General features: G+C 47.7%; 1 protein-coding gene across 1 annotated transcript; it reads left to right on the forward strand.

The window, feature by feature from the left end:
- The first annotated feature begins 881 nt into the window (after window positions 1-881).
- LOC139054738 (uncharacterized) lies at window positions 882-16,622 on the forward strand. The gene is made up of 6 exons (XM_070532287.1): window positions 882-1,289; window positions 8,702-9,042; window positions 9,965-10,085; window positions 13,168-13,400; window positions 14,939-15,190; window positions 16,359-16,622. Exons 1-6 carry the CDS (start codon window positions 987-989, stop codon window positions 16,516-16,518), a joined length of 1,410 nt encoding a protein of 469 aa, XP_070388388.1. The 5' UTR covers window positions 882-986; the 3' UTR covers window positions 16,519-16,622.
- Window positions 16,623-17,510: the final 888 nt, after the last annotated feature.

Genomic DNA, 17,510 nt, shown 5'->3' on the forward strand with positions numbered 1-17,510 from the left:
TCATTTACCCTCTATCACGCCAACTTGGGTCGCTGGATATGTGCCATGGTGTATGCCGCTACTCAATGTAACCATGTCACACTGGCTCCGCAAGCACAACGACCCGACGCTTTAGTGCGTTGCGCCACGAAAGACCGCGACCAGTGAGGGAATAATTCTCAGCGTTCGCAAGCGTTGGCGCACCACGCATCTTGGGGGCCACACGTAAACTCTGTGCGGAGTTTGTCCAGAGAGAGGTGCCAGGCTGAGTACAACCCGCCGTGGTTGCTCAGTGGCTATGGAGTTGGGCTGCTGAGCACGAGGTCGCGGGATCGAATCCCGGCCACGGCGGCCGCATTTCGATGGGGGCGAAATGCGAAAACACACGTGTACTTAGATTCAGGTGCACGTTAAAGAACCCCAGGTGGTCAAAATTTCCGGAGTCCTCCACTACGGCGTGCTTCATAATCAGAAAGTGGTTTTGGCACGTAAAACTCCAAATGTTATTATTAGGCTGAGTACAAGCCTTATGCATGACGCCTCTCGGCGGTGACCAATATGGTGTGTCGCTGCATTGCTTTAGTTATTATTAATCGCATTAACGTCGTCATTCATTGTGAGATGGTTTCTGCAGAATTTTCTCGTTAGTTTGTTTCCTTTCTATTCGCGTATGTGTATTGCCACAGTGGCTTGGGTTTTGTTTATTTTATTTAAAGCACAGAAATTATGTCATCTACGTCTCACTGTCCAATCCCACCCCTTATTTTTAGCTCGTTTTCTTTTCGTTTATTGAACGTAAAAAGTACTTTCTATAATATATTTTGCATCTGCCAGCTGATTATTGGCTAGCAACCCTTCGTGAGTACGGGTCATGGTATGAAGTCATCATCATCGTCATTAGGAGCGCTCCTGCGCACGAGGCAGCACCGTCGCTCATTCGTGGCGCAGGTGATCTTCCGGGAGCAACAGAGAGAAGCAGAAGAAGAAAAGAGAAACGCCCGACGGAAATGGAGACCCAGTCGTACCACACCGAGGACGGGAGGGAGCGTCACGTCTACTTTCTCAACGTCAGCTCGAAAGGGGGAACCGATGGTACTTCGACGGCGAGAACGGGGGCTACCTGCGAAGCGTCCAGTAATGCCACCGGTTGCGGCTTCTGGGAGACCGGTTCGTCGCCTACCGGTTCGTCCCTAGTCGTTTCGTCCATGGCCCCACTCAATGCTCGGGCTGCTGACTCTCCGGGCCTCGCGGAGTTCTTAGCCGAGGAGCCCACGGTGCCACCCAATCCTTTCTTGGGCCGGCGCAGCCAGGTACGTTGCATCGCGATCTTTCACGACCATCAGTTTATGTTCGTTTCGTATATGAGTACAGTCCACCAGCGAGACTGACTGAATCTCCAGGCGCGAGGTCGTGCGAATCTGTTGGAAGTTTCCATATAATACACGGCACGGCAAAACTCTCCCATCCATCTCTTCATATGAACGCATGATTTTGCTTGATTTACGCTGCAGCGCGCAATGAATGATAGTTGGTCCTTCAACCGCTGCATCCTGGGAACCTACGAACATGCATCCCGCTTTTGCTACTCCTGGGCTACTGGAACAATGGCATGGGACGCACAACGACTATCGCACGTCGCTGAAATCTTATCAGACTTCAATTACACGCACTGAATTGTTCGTGTCGGGCCATCTTGGATTAAGAAAAATACCAGCATTACTTCCCGCCATTTTTTTTTTCAGTTCAATGGCGAAGGCATTAATGCGCCGAGAGCAGCGCCACAGCGAACAACCCACCGGGCAGAGTAATTAGCAAGCTAGGTTAGGCGGGGCTGAGGGAGTGGTGGAAGCTGTGAAAATGCTTTAAAAAAATGTGTCAAGCTAGCGTTCATACGCAAGTGGTAACAGCTAGGATTCATACAAAAGAGATGTCAGATGAATGAATGTGTAATGTTTAGTGGCGCAAGGGCCAGGTATGGCCAAAGAGCGACATGCTAATGTTAATGAGTTTGCAGTGAAGTTATGATTTCTATGAAGTTGATGTGACCTGGCTATAAAGGGGCCTTAAAATAGTCGCTATAAAGTGCGTAAAATCTATGTATAATAATATTATGGTGATGACAAACGACGGGAACTATGAGCTTTAATATGCATTGCCAGAGAATGATACGATATATACAATATGTCTGATGCTAAAATTAGCTAGAGCATTACTGCCTCATTAGAGCCCTTGAAGCACAAGTGCCTGGAGGCATGTGCTATACAAAACATTATCAGAGCAGTATCCCCTGGAAAGAGGATGCGCTACTACTTTAATGAGCTTATAACATACAGGACAACATCATTCAAGAAATCAAGGACTGCTTTGGTGTTGAAAAGCGGTTCCTTACCAAGAAACGTAGACGGGTGAAGAGGCTTGCAATAACGGTATGCAAGAGGAAAATGTTTCTTTCTCTCAGCTTCGGCTTCCCAACACTCCAGAAGGACGTGGAGGACGGTCAGCCTCGCACCACATCTACCACAGGTTGGAGGTTCATTTCGAGAAAGTAGAAAATTACGGGTCCCAAATGTGTGTCCTATTCTGAGACTACAGAATAGGACATCTGTTCGCCGGGATTTTGTTGCGGAGGACCAAAAACCTAACTCTGTCTCGAGTACGTGGAGCTTATTATTTGTTTCCGCATCCCACAAGCGTTGCCAGTGGTTCCGCAGTTTCCTTCGTAAGAGAGGCTTCAGATCAGTAGCAGGGACCGCCGCTGTAAGAGTAGTTTGCGATGTAATTGATCTGGCCATTCGGTCTGCTAGAACATTACCCTCGATGCCTCTATGGGCCAGTTACCCGGCATATAATGATATTGTCACGTGGTAGTGACGTATAAAGAACACAGTAGAAATACCGTGGAAGACGAAACTAACATTTATTGGGTGAACCTGTGCCCACAAAAACAGGCTACACCTAAAGAACGGCGACAGCGGCGAACACAGTCGGCGATCGTCAAAATCTGATCAGCGGGTCAAGCGTGTCGGCTTTTATACACCAGTCGTCGAATGTTCTACAGTAATCGCTGGGACCCGTGTGCCCTCCACAAAGTTCTACACAATTCACGTCGCGCATACATGCAATCAGAGTAAACAAGGTTCGGCGACAAGAGACAGCGGATAGAAGCATTGATAACATTCTAGAAATTTCGGATACATGTAGGCGCGTCCTGCGCTGAGCGATAGCATTTGTTAGGTGGTGAAACGTGGTCACCCGATAAAGATTAACATGCACACATGTCAATATGCTGGTTAGATATGGACGCTCTACACAGAACGCAGTAGAGCTCAATAGGTACAAGGTTATTGTGTTTACAGAGTGACTTCAGGGCTTTTACGACGCTTAGAGAGTCTGTAAATATGACTGTTTTTCGAAGTTCGGATTTCATTATATGCTTCACTGCCGACAATACAGCATAGGCTTCTGCCGTAAATATAGTTTCTGGGTGCAGTACGCCAGATCCCGAGAAAAATGGGCCGATGGCTGCGTAAGAAACTCCTGAATCTGACTTGGAAGCGTCCATGTAAAACTCAGTGCAAGGGTACTTATACTGGAGTAAATACGTTTTAATATGTGCCTCTGGCGCATGTTTCGTGACCTCTACGAACGACATATCAGAGTCTATGAGCTGCCACTACCATGGCGGTAACAGTTGCGCTTGAGTTATAGGACAATGTTCAAGAAGTGGAACATCCGTTTACTCACTGAGGTTCCTCACACGCAAAGCAAACGGCTTGCTCACTGCAGGTCGGTTATGGAAGAGCGTAGCAGCGGCAATATCGTTTATGGTTGAATAACAAGGATGTTCAGTGTTCGCTTGTACTCTCAGAAAATATGTAAAACTGCTATATGACCGCTGCAGCTGATTTGACTGCTTATGATTTGACCACTGATTTGACTGTGTGTAGAGGCTCTGGATTGGACTTATCCTGAAAGCACCGGTCGCGATACGGATACTCAGATGGTGGACGGGGTCAAAGATTTTTAATGCAGTTGGTGTTGCAGTATTATAAATTATTGCGCCGTAATCAAGGCGGGAGCGGACAAGGTTGTTATATAAGTTCAGAAGGCACTTTCGATCACTACCCCATGTAGTGCGGGACAGAAGCTTGAGAAGGTTCATTGTTTTCAGACATATTATTTTCAGATTTTGAATATGGGGAATAAACGTGAGCTTTGAGTCTAACGGGATCCCCAGGAATTTATGTGTGCTGTTCACAAAGAGTTGGTCTCCCTTGATCGTAATACTAGGCAGGGGTGCTACGCTTCTCTTGTTTGAGAAGAGTACACAGGTACTTTTTGGGTGTTTATTTTGAAGCCGCTCTCATCCGCCCACTTAGACAATTTGTTTATCCCAAGCTGCACTTGTCGTTCGCAGATAGCAATATTGCATGATTTGAAACTTACTTGAACATCGTCAATATAAACGGCATAAAACATTGCGCGTGGAACGGCTGTATGCAGGCTGTTCATTTTTACAATAAACAGTGTGCAACTAAGTACGCCCCCTTGCGGTACACCAATTTCTTGGGTGATTGATTTAGATAAAGCATCACCTACTTTTACGCGAGAAGTGTGGTTAGACAGATAGCTTTCAATTGTGTTTAACATGTTCCCACGGGCGCCCATCGCGGAAAGATCGTGAAGGATCCCGAATCGCCATGTCGTGTCGTACGCTTTCTCTACGTCTAGAAATACTGAAAGTAAGAACTGCTTATGAATGAATGCATCTCTAATGCTTGCCTCAATGCCGACAAGGTGGTCTATTGTGGACCTTCCCTCTCGGAAACCACACTGAAGGGGTCTAGTTTGTTGTTACACTCTAGGAAGCTGATTAAGCACCGGTTTACCATTTTTTCAAAAACTTTGCACAGGCAGCCTGTTAGCGCTACTGGACTGTAGCTGCTGGCCAAGGCCGGGTCTTTCCCTTGTTTAAGTACGGGGATGACTATAGCTTCTTTCCAGGATGATGGAATATACCCCGCCGCCCACATAGTGTTGGAAAGAGATAGGAGTGTTTCCATTGTTTCAGGGTGTAGGTGCCTAATCATGTCGTGTACGATACGATCGCCACCTGGTGCCGAGTTGTTGCAAGAAGTGAGAGACGCCTTAAGTTCCGCCAAAGTAAATTGGCAATTGTAAGCATCACTCGATGACCCATTGCGGTTTAGTGGATGCCTCTCCTCGCGTTCTTTTAGTCTTAAAAATGTTTCTATATAGTGCGATGCACTCGATATATGTGAGATATGTTCGCCTAGGCAATCCGCCTGATTTTCCAGGCTAACACCTTGGCTGCTTACTAAAGGAAGGGGATGTGACTCCCGACCTAATAACTTATTTGCCCTATTCTATACTCTTGTTTCATCAGTGTGCGAATTTATACTAAAGATGTACCTATCCCTACTTTCTCTCTTTGCACGTCGACGTATTCTCTGGTCTTGTAACTTGGTTTGTTTGAAATTAATTAGGTTTTCGGCGGTTGGACAATTTCGAGGCAATCTGCAGGCTTTATTTTGATTTTGTCGTGCTTTCTGACACTCGCCGTTCCACCGTGAGATGCGACGTTTACTTGCCGGTCCGTTAGTTTGCAGCGTCAATAATAAAACCTGTTAGATATGCCACAGCATCGTTTACATTAAAACCAGCAATCTTATCTCCGCCTGAATACGTCAGCTCTCGGAACAGTTCCAGTTGGCTGAGTTCATGTTCCATCGCCAAAAATGTGCCAAGTATCCATCCTCTTTCGTTAGGTTTAAAATATTTGGAAAGTGGCCGCTCCCAAAGGGGTTCTTCAGAACGGACCACCCAAGATATGGAATTAGTGCACTCGATACTATACTTAACTCTGTGGATGAGTACGTGTTATGTGATGCACTGTAGTACGTTGGCTCTTTCCTATTAATTACACATGCTTCTGAGGAAAAGATAAAATTTTCAATTAGGCGACCTCCCGCATCGTAACGAGATTCTCCCCACAACGTGTTATGTGCGTTTAAGTCGCCGACAACTATGTAAGGCGCCGGAAGCTCATCTACATAGTTTTGAAATTATATTTTGTGAACTTGGTAATTCAAAGGAATGTACATAGAGCTAATCGTGCCTAGCTTGTTAAACAACACCCCTGGGACAGCAGCTGCCTCTAGGGGCGTACGGAGTTTTAATTCCCGGCAGGCAACGCCTTTGTCAACTATGATAGCCACACACCTGGACGACACGACAGTGTCATCGCGGTCTTTACGAAAAATGGCGTACTGCCGGAGAAAATTAGCTTGCGTATGTTTGAGGTGTGTTTCTTGAACACACAGCACTTTTGGACTATATTCATATAGGAATTCATTACTGTCATCGAGATTGTGGAAGAGGCCTCTGATACCCCAGTGTACTATTTGTGTAACCATATTGGATGTGGTTTTGGTGCTGTGTGTTTAAGAAATAGGAGTTAGCTCACAGAGCGCTTTCCAGGCGCCATGATGCGGCGTTTTTATTTTTTGGTGCCACTGCGAGAACATCGTCGCTTCTATAGGCGCTGGTGGCGCCGTCTGGCTGGTTGTGTCCATCGCCTCTTCCGACGCGCTGGACAGGCGCTCTTGCGAGCGCTGCGTTTGATGTGGAGGCCTCGTCTCCGTAGACGAAACCTTTGAAGCCACCATCCCAGAGTTAGATGGCCTCTTCTGCCGGGGTAGCGGAGCAGCGCTAGCTGCAGCCACCGGGGGGTGGATGGCATCACGGCTGCCTTGCTGGGTTCGGGTCGGACAGCCGCCACAACGCCACAACGCGGCGTTGCGGCGCTGCCCCCTGACGCGCCACTTAGGCAAAGCTGTTCTTTGGCAGGTATGCTACCCGCCTGCGTACCTCTTTGAACCATATGTTTTCCTTAAATTTGATTGTGTCTATTTCTTTTTCTTTCTTCCATGGTGGACAGGACCGCGAGTACGTGGCGTGCTCCCCATCACAGTTCACGCAGTGTGGGGCATTCTCGCAATTGTCAGATGGGTGTTTTTGGGCACTACATTTAGCGCAAGTCTGGAGGCGTCGGCAGTTCTGTGAACTGTGGCCGAATCTTTGACAGTTAAAGCATCGGAGAGGATTGGCGATGTACGGTCTGACTCGAATCTTTATGTACCCAGCCTCAGTGGTATCACGTAGCATACTTGATGCGAAAGTTAGAATTAAGTGCTTTGTTTCAATCTCCTTGTCATCGCGCCTCATCTTTATTCTCTTGACATTGATCACATTTTGATCGCTCCAGCCCTCCAGTAGTTCAGCTTCAGCTTCAGTCAGCTCTATGAAATGAGCATCGGAAGCGACTCTGCGGGTGGTGTTCGTTGGGCAGTGCTGTGTGATCATCACTGGAAGACTCTCGAAAGATACCAATTTAGAGGGCTTTCGTGTTGTTTCTTTTCGTGGAGTTATAAAAGGAGATCGCCACTTGTCATCTTGGAGACTTTATTACGTGGGACAAAAGCTTCCTAAGTAACCACAAAAGGTGAGATCATTCTCGCTGCCTTTTCTTTTTTCTCTGAATGTATTACATGAAATCGTGGAAAATTGCCAATGTTTCGGCCAAAAAACTCGAAAAAGTCTCCGGTGCGCCCGCGTTTCTGACGGTGATGAGGGAGTGGAGCGTATGAGTTTTCTACATGTAAAGGCATGTTGCTAGGTAGCAACACCAGCCACCCCCTTGGAGCCCAACAAGAGGACGCTGCAACACCTGGAGACACAGGTCCTACAAACGCCAGCTGTACGCTATCGCTATGACCAAACATGGTATACCCAAGGTTGGCTACCCACACAAGGTTAACCCTTGCCGTCCAGAAAGTTTGAAGTGAGGAGAAGTGAAGATAGGACAGTAAAGATTAACGTGAGAGAGAAAGACGAAGATCGAAGAGAAGGACAGGAAAAGGCGACCGCCAATTTCCTCCAGGCGGGTCAATCTGGAGGTGCCGTCTACGTGAAACGTTAGCCAAAGAGGTGTGTTGCCGCTACTGAGGGGCCGTAAAGGTCCAAACACCCGGCATTGGCTCTGCCCCCAGGATCCTCTTTTCCCCGGACACGGCTAAGCCGCGCACGGTTACACGCGGGAGGGTCCAACCCTCGTGTGCTCGGGTAAGCAGTCTCGAAAAGAAGTGTCAGATATCATTCGTACACGTTTGGAGGTAATCGAGCATCTTGCTCAATAGGTTCCTGGCATTCATTTGGACCTCTTTGAAACCTACATCATCTCCCTTCCCGCGTTCGTTCTGGTCTTACGTGTGCAACATAAAACGAACGGCTTTTTACATTTAAACAAGTTTCAAGCAAGTTGCATTTAAACCTTAATAGAGATTCAAAATTTGCCTGCACATTGCCCCTAACGTTCCCCACATTACCCGAAAATATAAATTTTGTTAGTGATGTACAGATTTTTCCTTAAACCGTGAAAACTGGCAGATAATATTTTTTGAGCGATCCCATAGTCGCTTTGGCAGCTTCGCTGTAAGATCAACTCCCAGTTTTTCGAATAGAACGATTCTATTACAATTCCTGTCGCACTTAATTGTCGAGTGGTCCGACCTGCCACATTATCACCCGGATCGGCCGGCCGGGAGCGGCGGATGATACGAAATAAATAGAACCGCATGACAGGGATTTTAACATTGTTCCTAACCTCGCTTTGCACGCTTCTTTTTTTTTTATCGCGCAGCCAAGCTTCGCCGCATTCGCGGACGCGGCTCCGCTGGCGACGTCGGTGAGAGCGGGCACCGATGGGCGGGCCAGCGACGACGACGGCGCGTTCTCCTGGCTGCGAAACTTCCTCGTCGGCGTCCTGGTCGTCTCGCTGCTCGTCGTCGTCGCCTCGGCGGGCGGCCTCATCGACTGGACTGGCGGCGCTGCGGTCGAGCTGCACAGCAGCGATGCCAGGCCGCCGACCACGTCCTCCGACGAGATGGAGGTGGTCGACGCGCGCCGTTTCAGCGCCGCCGCGCCCCAGGCGCCGGTTGTGCCCGACGCTGTCGACGAGAACGGAGCGGGAAGCCAGATTCAGTGAGAAACGCCGGTGCTGCTTGTCGGGCGTTTCGATGGCCGGCAACGACATCGCAGCCTTTGTGGCGGTCGCGCGAGTTTGCAGCAGCGTTGTGAAGCGCTCACCTTGATAGAAATTTCAATTCAATCCAATTCAGTTTTATTGAACGTCCGTCAGGTGCTTTGAACGCGGACAGAAATACCGAGAAGGCTCGACTGGGTTCGTGCCCCGGAGCGGGGCATACAGAGGCATCGATTCCGTACGTATACAAGAAAAATGAGAATGCATGAAATGCGAGAACTGCGGGACGTATACAAGACCAGGAAATTATGAAAGGAAAGACATGAAAAAAAAAAATGATGGGAAAGATACGAAAATATTGCAAAAGGGCCACATGATTATGAACAGCAGTTCAACAAAAAAAAGTAAAATAACGGGAACGTTAAAAATTATGGGATTTCACGTGCCAAGAACACTTTCTGATTATGATGCATGCCGTAGTGGAGGGCTCCGGAAATTTCGACCACTTGTGGTTCTTGAACGTGCGCCTAAATCTAAGTACACGGGTGTTATCGCATTTCCGCCCATCGAAATGCGGCCGCCGTGGCCGGGATTCGATCCCGCGACCTCGTGCTCAGTGGCCCAACACCATATATCCACTGAGCAACCACAGCGGGTAACGGAAAAGTTGTATACTTCGTATATCTTTTAAGAAGGTCAAGTCCACAGCGAGGTCCGATTATAATTTGGCACTTTCTTATCTGGTTATCTCCAGCATCGCTTTTAATGACAGCGCTCTCCTGTGGGCGAGCATGAACACTTCGAACTATTCTACAGCTTCAGAAGGATTTGTTGGCATGGTTAATATATCTTTAGGAAAATTACGTTGCCATGCACCAATCAAACGCAAGCCTTTCTTTGGTTTCCTTTCAATTCTTGCAGCGGGAATTTCACAACGGCCGGCATTCCCTCAGCGCCGTCCACTGCGAGAATTCCAACCGTGAAGGAAGAACACGAAGCTGACGTTGGGTCAACCGGGAGCCATCTTCCTATGCGCATGTTGGTAAGCGGGCGTCAGATGTCGGTAACTCTTTGACCGACGGGTGGCGCTCTGCGGCTTAGAACGACATCTCGGCTTCCCTTCCCAAATGCAGTGGTGGCGTTCCGAAGATGCAGGGACGTAAAAAAGAAGGCAAAAAAATCTACATTTATCTGTAGAACAATGAACTATGGCCGATGGAAACGAACTGGCCGCGCTTCCACAATTTGGAGATCATCGGCGAGCTTTAGTAATCTATCGTGTGATGCGTGTGTAGTTAATTGGGGATGGCAATGTTCTCTATGTTATGATTATTATGAACAGCGGCACATACCCAGTGGGACATATCCAGTGGCACAGTCTGGCGTGAGAGGAAATAGATAGATAGATAGATAGATAGATAGATAGATAGATAGATAGATAGATAGATAGATAGATAGATAGATAGATAGATAGATAGATAGATAGATAGATAGATAGATAGATAGATAGATAGATAGATAGATACTAAAAGCGCGTGAGGTATCCTAAGAATGCAAATCGCATTAATGGTCCCAACTCTGCTATTTTGTTCTTTTCATAGCTAGGGTGTCTAGGACGTAGTAAACTCGACCACGTGACGAATACGCTATCCTTTGCAGCGAGTTCGAAGCCGCAATTAGCGAAATTTTCCGCTGCAGTTTCGTGGTCAAAAGCGCCCTTTGAAAAATGCTTTGGCTGAGATAACGTAACGATTCTACTCCGATTGTTCTCCTTTTCGCGCTTCCTCAGTGGTCAGAGCGGCTCTCCGCCTGCGTTATCACCCACCACCACCACCACCACCACCACCACCCTGTCGTCAGCGGTGAATGACAAAGAAATAAAATCAAGCGAAAGAAATCTCTACATCATACACTCTTAAAAAGGTTTGCACGCTTTGGGGGTTATCTTGCCCCACAACGGTAATTGCCATTTGTCTTACCCGCATTTCTTTCCTTTAACGCTGCGCGCGGCATTTCCAGGTCGTGAACGCCGTGCGCTTGATCAGCGTGACAAAGCATTCTCAAGAAAGCAGCGAGCGCGGAGTTTTCGAGAAAGGAAACGCAAGCAAAGCAGATAACCATTATTGTTGTGGGACAAGATAAGCCCCAAATGGTGCAAACTTTTATTGCGATAGCAATAATATATAGATACTCCACGCGCATTTCTGCCGTCGCCGTGATGTTCCATATAAAGTCAAAGGACGGAAACATCCTCGCCACGCGATGTATGCGGTATGTGCAAGTGAAAGCGTGCGAGGATGAGCCGCCAATGGCGGTTCAATCTCGCACGATCTAGAGAGAAAAGCAGGGAGGAAGCGTGTCGTCTTTCGTCACGCACAAGACACCGGGGGAGGGGAGGGAGGGGGCGTTATACTCCGGCGGCTGCTGCGTATGTCGCGACCGCGCGGTGCCTTCTTGAAAGCGTTATGCGATGGGGACAGAGTGCACCGAATGCCGATAACTTCGTGTGCGCTGCGTTTTCACCACTTCGTTCGCGTTCAAGCGAGAGGCAACACAAAAGTCAATTCGCTCGTTGCTGCTGCCGCGCTTCCTCACTACAGTGATTTTACAGCGAGTGTGCGTGATCGTCGAGCGAGACATATGGGACCTGAGAATAAGGTTCCACCCCATCTGGTGCCAGCGCGCACCACCCGTCACTGAGGGCTCAGCACAAAAGTTGATTCTCTCTCTCTCTCGAGCGAGATGTGTTCATGTTTGCTTGTGCGCGCGTGGCACCATGCTTGTTAATTTAGTTAGTCAGCGAATGTTCGCAAGTTAAAACGGCCGATAAAGCTACTATCCTTACTTCGTACGGTTATTTACTGATTTGCTATGGCAATCGATTTTTCGAATTTTGAGGCGAAATTGCGACGTTCTTTTTAAGAGTGTACCTGGCCTGATTTTACGTATGAGAAGTTATGAGGAGGCGTTAGCTCGGGGTTAACTCAAATTTTTTTATTCAAATACATGTAAAACGCAGAAATTTTGAGACTACAGCTGCACCGATTTGAATGAAAACTAAGTTTATAACTTTATGTAACTTTGTACCGAAAACAGATATCGCACTTTAGTAAGTTACATCTGTTGGAAAATGTAGTAGAGCATCTGTCACTATAATCTAAAGTGAAAAAACGTGATATATTTGAATTGACAGCTTATGCGACATTTTTACAATGTTTACGAGAATTCTTCAAAAGACCTGTGGTATGGTTGGTAGACCCTGGTATATTTTATAGCGGAGTATAATACATCGAGTTTTTCCTTTTAGACGTGTCATTCGTGTAGCTTACAGAATTGACATCGTTTTTTAATGCTGAGTTAAGAACTTGTAAACTCGACACGATCTTTTCGAAATATTGAAGTTTTCAATATTTAAGAAAATGATGGCATGAACAGAAAGTCTGCTTCTTACGGCATATCATATTGACCGCAAATAAAGACGAGGACAGCGGAAGGGAACACAAAAACAACGCAGGCAATATTTCTTCAGTGTTCTCTTCCGCTGTCCCCGTCTTTATTCGCGGTCAATATGATACGCAGTAAACACCAACTAGGCCAAACTGAAGTCCTTCTACTTCTTACAGTTACTATTAGATGTTAACTTCGTCTTTTACGTGCGACAAATCTCACCTAAATCGACGCATGGTTGCTGAGAAAAAAAAAAAAAACGAATTATGTGTTCTTACCTATTTATACGTAGCAGCTCCCGAACTAAAGCCTTCCTCTTAAGCGTCCTTGCAATTTTTTGTTAGTATCGCGTGAGCGTCGACCGCACTACGTGAGCGTCGACCGCACCGCCTGCCAGCGGCTTTGTAGTGGCAAAGCACACTCTTGAAACGAACAGCGCAGGCTGCACATGGCACAAGAACTAGAAATCGCCTTGCTCGCCCGCGCATATACTGCCGCCAATCTCGCCGGCCCTTGCCGCTGCAAGGCCTCTGACATGCCACGCGGTAGACGCTCGGGCGATATTATTTAAAAAAAAGAAGTAAGGCTCTACACGGGAGAGTGATGAAAGAACTGGCTGTATTGTATGTGACTGCGAGGTTGACCCCTTTTCGTGACGTGTTCAACGCGTGGTGCAGTGGAAGCGCGAGTGTGGCCACTACTTCTACACGTACTGCGACAGCATACGCCAGGAGTGGTACCACAAGCCTTCGGCGCACGGCTGCGTGGCCACCGCGAGCGACAGCGCGCACGTGTGTAACCGGGGCGCAAACCGGTTCGTCAACCTCGAGTCGTGCTTCGCCAGCTGCGTGCACGGTGACCGCAAGCCGGACCAGTGCTTCGAGAGGTCCCTCTTCACCGGGTGTGACAGGTGACGACGCTCGCTGCGGTTGGATGGCGCCCGCTGCTGGTCATGGTCCCACCGCACAGAAAATCGCACGTTTACTCCTGTAACTGAGGCCCATCCCTTCGCTGTAAGCTCGTTTTTCGAGATAAGTAGAGAGGCGGCAATACAGTTGGTCTCATCTGGCCACCGAATCCATTGGCTACGTTTACGTGAACGCGACGGGAACGCGTGCGATCAGAACTCGGGCTTGGGCCGCCCGATCGCACAGCATTTACGTGAACTCGCACCTGACGGGTCGAGATTGTTTCTACGGCGTGTATCAAGGCTAGAGAAAAAACAACGCGCCCGGTTAATCAATGCTAGCTCCAAACCAGCGACCGTGTTTACACGTGCGCTTCAAGTGGGTTGGGCTGGGTTAAGGAGGTTAAGCATACCTCTTCGGGCTGGCTGAATATTAAGACTCTGCTCACAGTAAGGTTGACACTCGTGGCAACCAAAAGTGCCTTTGATATTCCAAATCCAGACTTTTTATTTAATAGTTCTCTGAACCACGGGGCAGTGCAGCGTTTTTGTGTTCCTTATCTGGGGCATCTTGTGCACTGTGCACCAGCATAAAAGGAAACATGAGTTTCAATTAAAAAGAATCATTTTATTGTGTACGCTGGAGTAATATGCAAGAAGTTTTATGAGGGAGACTCCGCAATACGAGAACTATTATCAAGCAGCACGACTGGTTCACTCATTTAATGGAATCACAGTTCGAACACAGATTAAGTGTTTGTTTTTATACTGACCAAATGTATGTACGTGTACTTATATATATATATATATATATATATATATATATATATATATATATATATATATATATATATATATATATATATACATATATGTATATATATATATATATATATATATATATATATATATATATATAACAAGAAGAAAGGGGGTTAACCGAGGGGCCTGATTTTTATTAATCATATCATAAGAAGGCGACAAACAGTGACGCAAAAGAAAACATAGGGGGAATCCCTGGTACTGACTAATCGAATTCAAGAAATGATAAATTAATGGAAATGAAAGTGGATGAAAAAACAACTTGTCGCAGGTGGGGAACGATTTAGAATTGTGCCATCTGCAAAAATTTGGTGCAGCTAATTTAATATATATATAACGTTTTTATCAGGGCTAACAGTGTCATTAAATAAAATGAATATGCCCGCGGCAAACTTCCTGATTATTTATCATGTACATATGACATTTCATGGAGGCAGCCAGAACGGTTGGACCGTGTCGATTAATTAGAGAGCTCCGCGTCAGTGCACGAGCTCCAGGCGACGCGCGGTACCGGGGTTGCAGCCGCACCGCACTCTCAAACAAACCTATAGTTATATAGCTGCGCGGGCCTCTCGAAATCTCACTGCATCTTACGGCAGTAGCGCTGCCAAACGTTCGTTTCCACACGTGGGACATTTGTAAGGGGGCACTTGCAGCGTGTTGCAGCGAAATGCGATGTACTACGGATTGATCCCCGACGACCACTTGGCGGCGCGCAGGGAGGACGTGGTGGAGACCTGGTGGTTCTTCGACGGCCACCGCTGCGTCCGCTGGAACTTCCCGCTGGGCAACTGCCCGTCGGAGCAGAGCCGCGTGTTCCACACGCACGAGCAGTGCGCGCTGGAGTGCGTGCCGGACTGGGAAGCGAGGCGGCCGAGCAACGCCAGCGCGGCCGTGCGGCGGCGGCGGCGGCGGCGCAGTCGTCGCTGCGAGGCCCCCGTCGCGGCCACGTGCAGCCCGAGGCAGCTCAGGTACGCGGGATCGGCCCAGAGGGGTGGATTCCAGGCATTAGACAGATCTAAAAAGAACGTGTTAGCTCACGGAGTTTTCTACAAAAGTTACCCGAGGCAACGCTAGCTCTAAGGTGCACGCCAGCAAGTGCAGCGGTTCAATTGAATTCTCGGTAATGCTGTCGTGGATACTGTATATAGTTGGTGAGAGATCATGCTTATGACACGCTGCTTGAAGGCTGTGGGAAGGCGGTGGTCCCGAATTTACAGCTTGCGGGCCTCAGCCACTGCTTGAGCGTACTTTGTCCTCTTCATCTACAGCCGCGATGCCGCACCTCTTAGTTAAGCTTGCGGCGAGCGGCAACAGTCCCACGAGGCGTAAGTAACATGGGAAAGGTTAGTGACCAGAAAACGGACACGGTGAATACACCTTGCATGTTTTCTGATCGCTAACGTTTCTCTTGTTAGACCTTCGAGCTCATAACCGAAACTGCACATTCGGTTATCAGGGACGCTGTAGAGTGGACGGCTCCGGATTGTTTTTACTACCCGGCGGCCAATTCAATGTGCTAACAAAGCGCGGTACGCGAGCGTTTTTTGCACTCAGCCCCCGTCAGAGCGCTACCGTTGTAGCCGTGATTGAACCGTTTTACACAAACTTCACTTGACATGTGCCTTGGTGCCGCATAACGTTTATTTGACAATTTCGCGTCCGAGCTGAGACGGCGTGTACCGTTGTTTGACGCACCCTACGTTTGCCTGACATGTCTGTGTTGAGCGTATTATGTCACCGCGCTTGTGTCACCGCGTATTATGTTTTCCGCGCTTGTGGACCCCTTCATCTTGGACCACATCTTGGCCTCTGTTCGGGACACAATATACGGTGGGTGGTGTGACTTGTCCTCACCTTTTGTCGCTCCACTTTCCTGTGTGCGTTGGACCATAAGCAGACCTCGTTTATTCTCTTCATCTCACCCTGTTTTCGGTTTTTATCGTCTGTGGCGTTTACTCTTATTTTATATTTCATTATTACTATTACGTGAAACGGAGAGTGACTAAATCTCCCTACTAAGTTTTCATTTCAGTAATACGAAGGAAGAGAAGCGCTCTCGTATTCGTGCGTGCGTGAATTCTTACAGCGTTCGTATGTGCATGCTCAATGTAGTCCACCTTTGCTGGACGAGTGCAGGTACCCTTACTTCGCGGACATGCACGCCGAAGGCAGTGCCCGCTGCGTCAGGGCGTCGGCGGGGAATCTGCTGACCCGCCGGTGCTTGGTCGGCTCGAACCGGTTCGCATCACTGTCTACCTGCAGCCAGTTCTGCGCTACTCGGCGGCCGGCGACATGAACCGCTCCGAGCCTTCGATATCTGAATTTGAATGCTCTTTCATTAAACGGCGCCATATTGCATCCGCGAAGAACTTTGTGGAAATCGCGACCGAAAAGAATACCAAAGGGGAAAAAAAAAGAAATATTTGAGCTGTATTAGCAAATCATCCCGTTTTGCAATACCAAAACATATAAAAAACCCTGAATTTTACGGTGGGGGGAGGCTTAATAAGACAGAAAATAGCAAAAACTCGGATCGTCTGCAGCGACGCTTTCTGGGAGTTCTTGCACCAGCTAGCTGTGACGTCATGAAATTTCACGGTGTCTGCTTGCAGTTAATCTTTATCGGTAAAGATAGACTGATTTGACTTCTAAAGGAGCGAAAGACAGAACTTGCGTAGCTTGAAAAAAATTGCTCTGCGATTATGGACCAAATACGAACAAATACTTTGAAATCCGCGCGTCATACTGACGCACCGGTACCTTCATTTTCAATGCTAATAATCAACGTCTTGCTGCGAAGTCAACGAAAATAGACTATTGAAGCACTGCGAAATACAGAATAATATTTTTGAAAACCACTTTAGCAGTCTTCAGTGGTCTATTACTCTTCTTTAGTGTCCCGTTACAAGTTAAGGGCCCTCAGTGTGTGTTGCCTTCCTTAATTGACCAATCTCGCTTTTTCTCTGATGGCAGCTTTCAAACGTCGAAGGATCTTCCATAATGTAGCATACTGGCGTGAAGAAAGAACGTAAACGAGAGGGATGCCCGTCACGACCGCCCTCATGCCGGACATCATGTGACGGTTATACATATGAAGTGCGGCACGCAAAAAAAAGAAAACGAATGAAGTAACTGAAATCGCCAAAAGCTCGAAGGTAACGGGGAATAAGTCTATTGGTCCGCAATTAAGATAGACGAATTAGCATTTCGCATGGCTGATAGATGGCAGCCTTACGCGCCGCGCATTCTTTTCGACAAAATTATTCCTCATTCTTACGGGTGTGCTGA

This window comes from Dermacentor albipictus, chromosome 1 (assembly GCF_038994185.2).
Source record: "Dermacentor albipictus isolate Rhodes 1998 colony chromosome 1, USDA_Dalb.pri_finalv2, whole genome shotgun sequence".
Taxonomy (NCBI): domain Eukaryota; kingdom Metazoa; phylum Arthropoda; class Arachnida; order Ixodida; family Ixodidae; genus Dermacentor; species Dermacentor albipictus.

Coding starts and splice junctions, on each gene's coding strand:
- LOC139054738 (XM_070532287.1), top strand. CDS start 987: ATGGAGACCCAGTCGTACCACACCGAGGACGGGAGGGAGCGTCACGTC. Junction 1,290..8,701: donor TCTTGGGCCGGCGCAGCCAG/GTACGTTGCATC, acceptor TTTATCGCGCAG/CCAAGCTTCGCCGCATTCGC. Junction 15,191..16,358: donor TGCAGCCCGAGGCAGCTCAG/GTACGCGGGATC, acceptor GGACGAGTGCAG/GTACCCTTACTTCGCGGACA.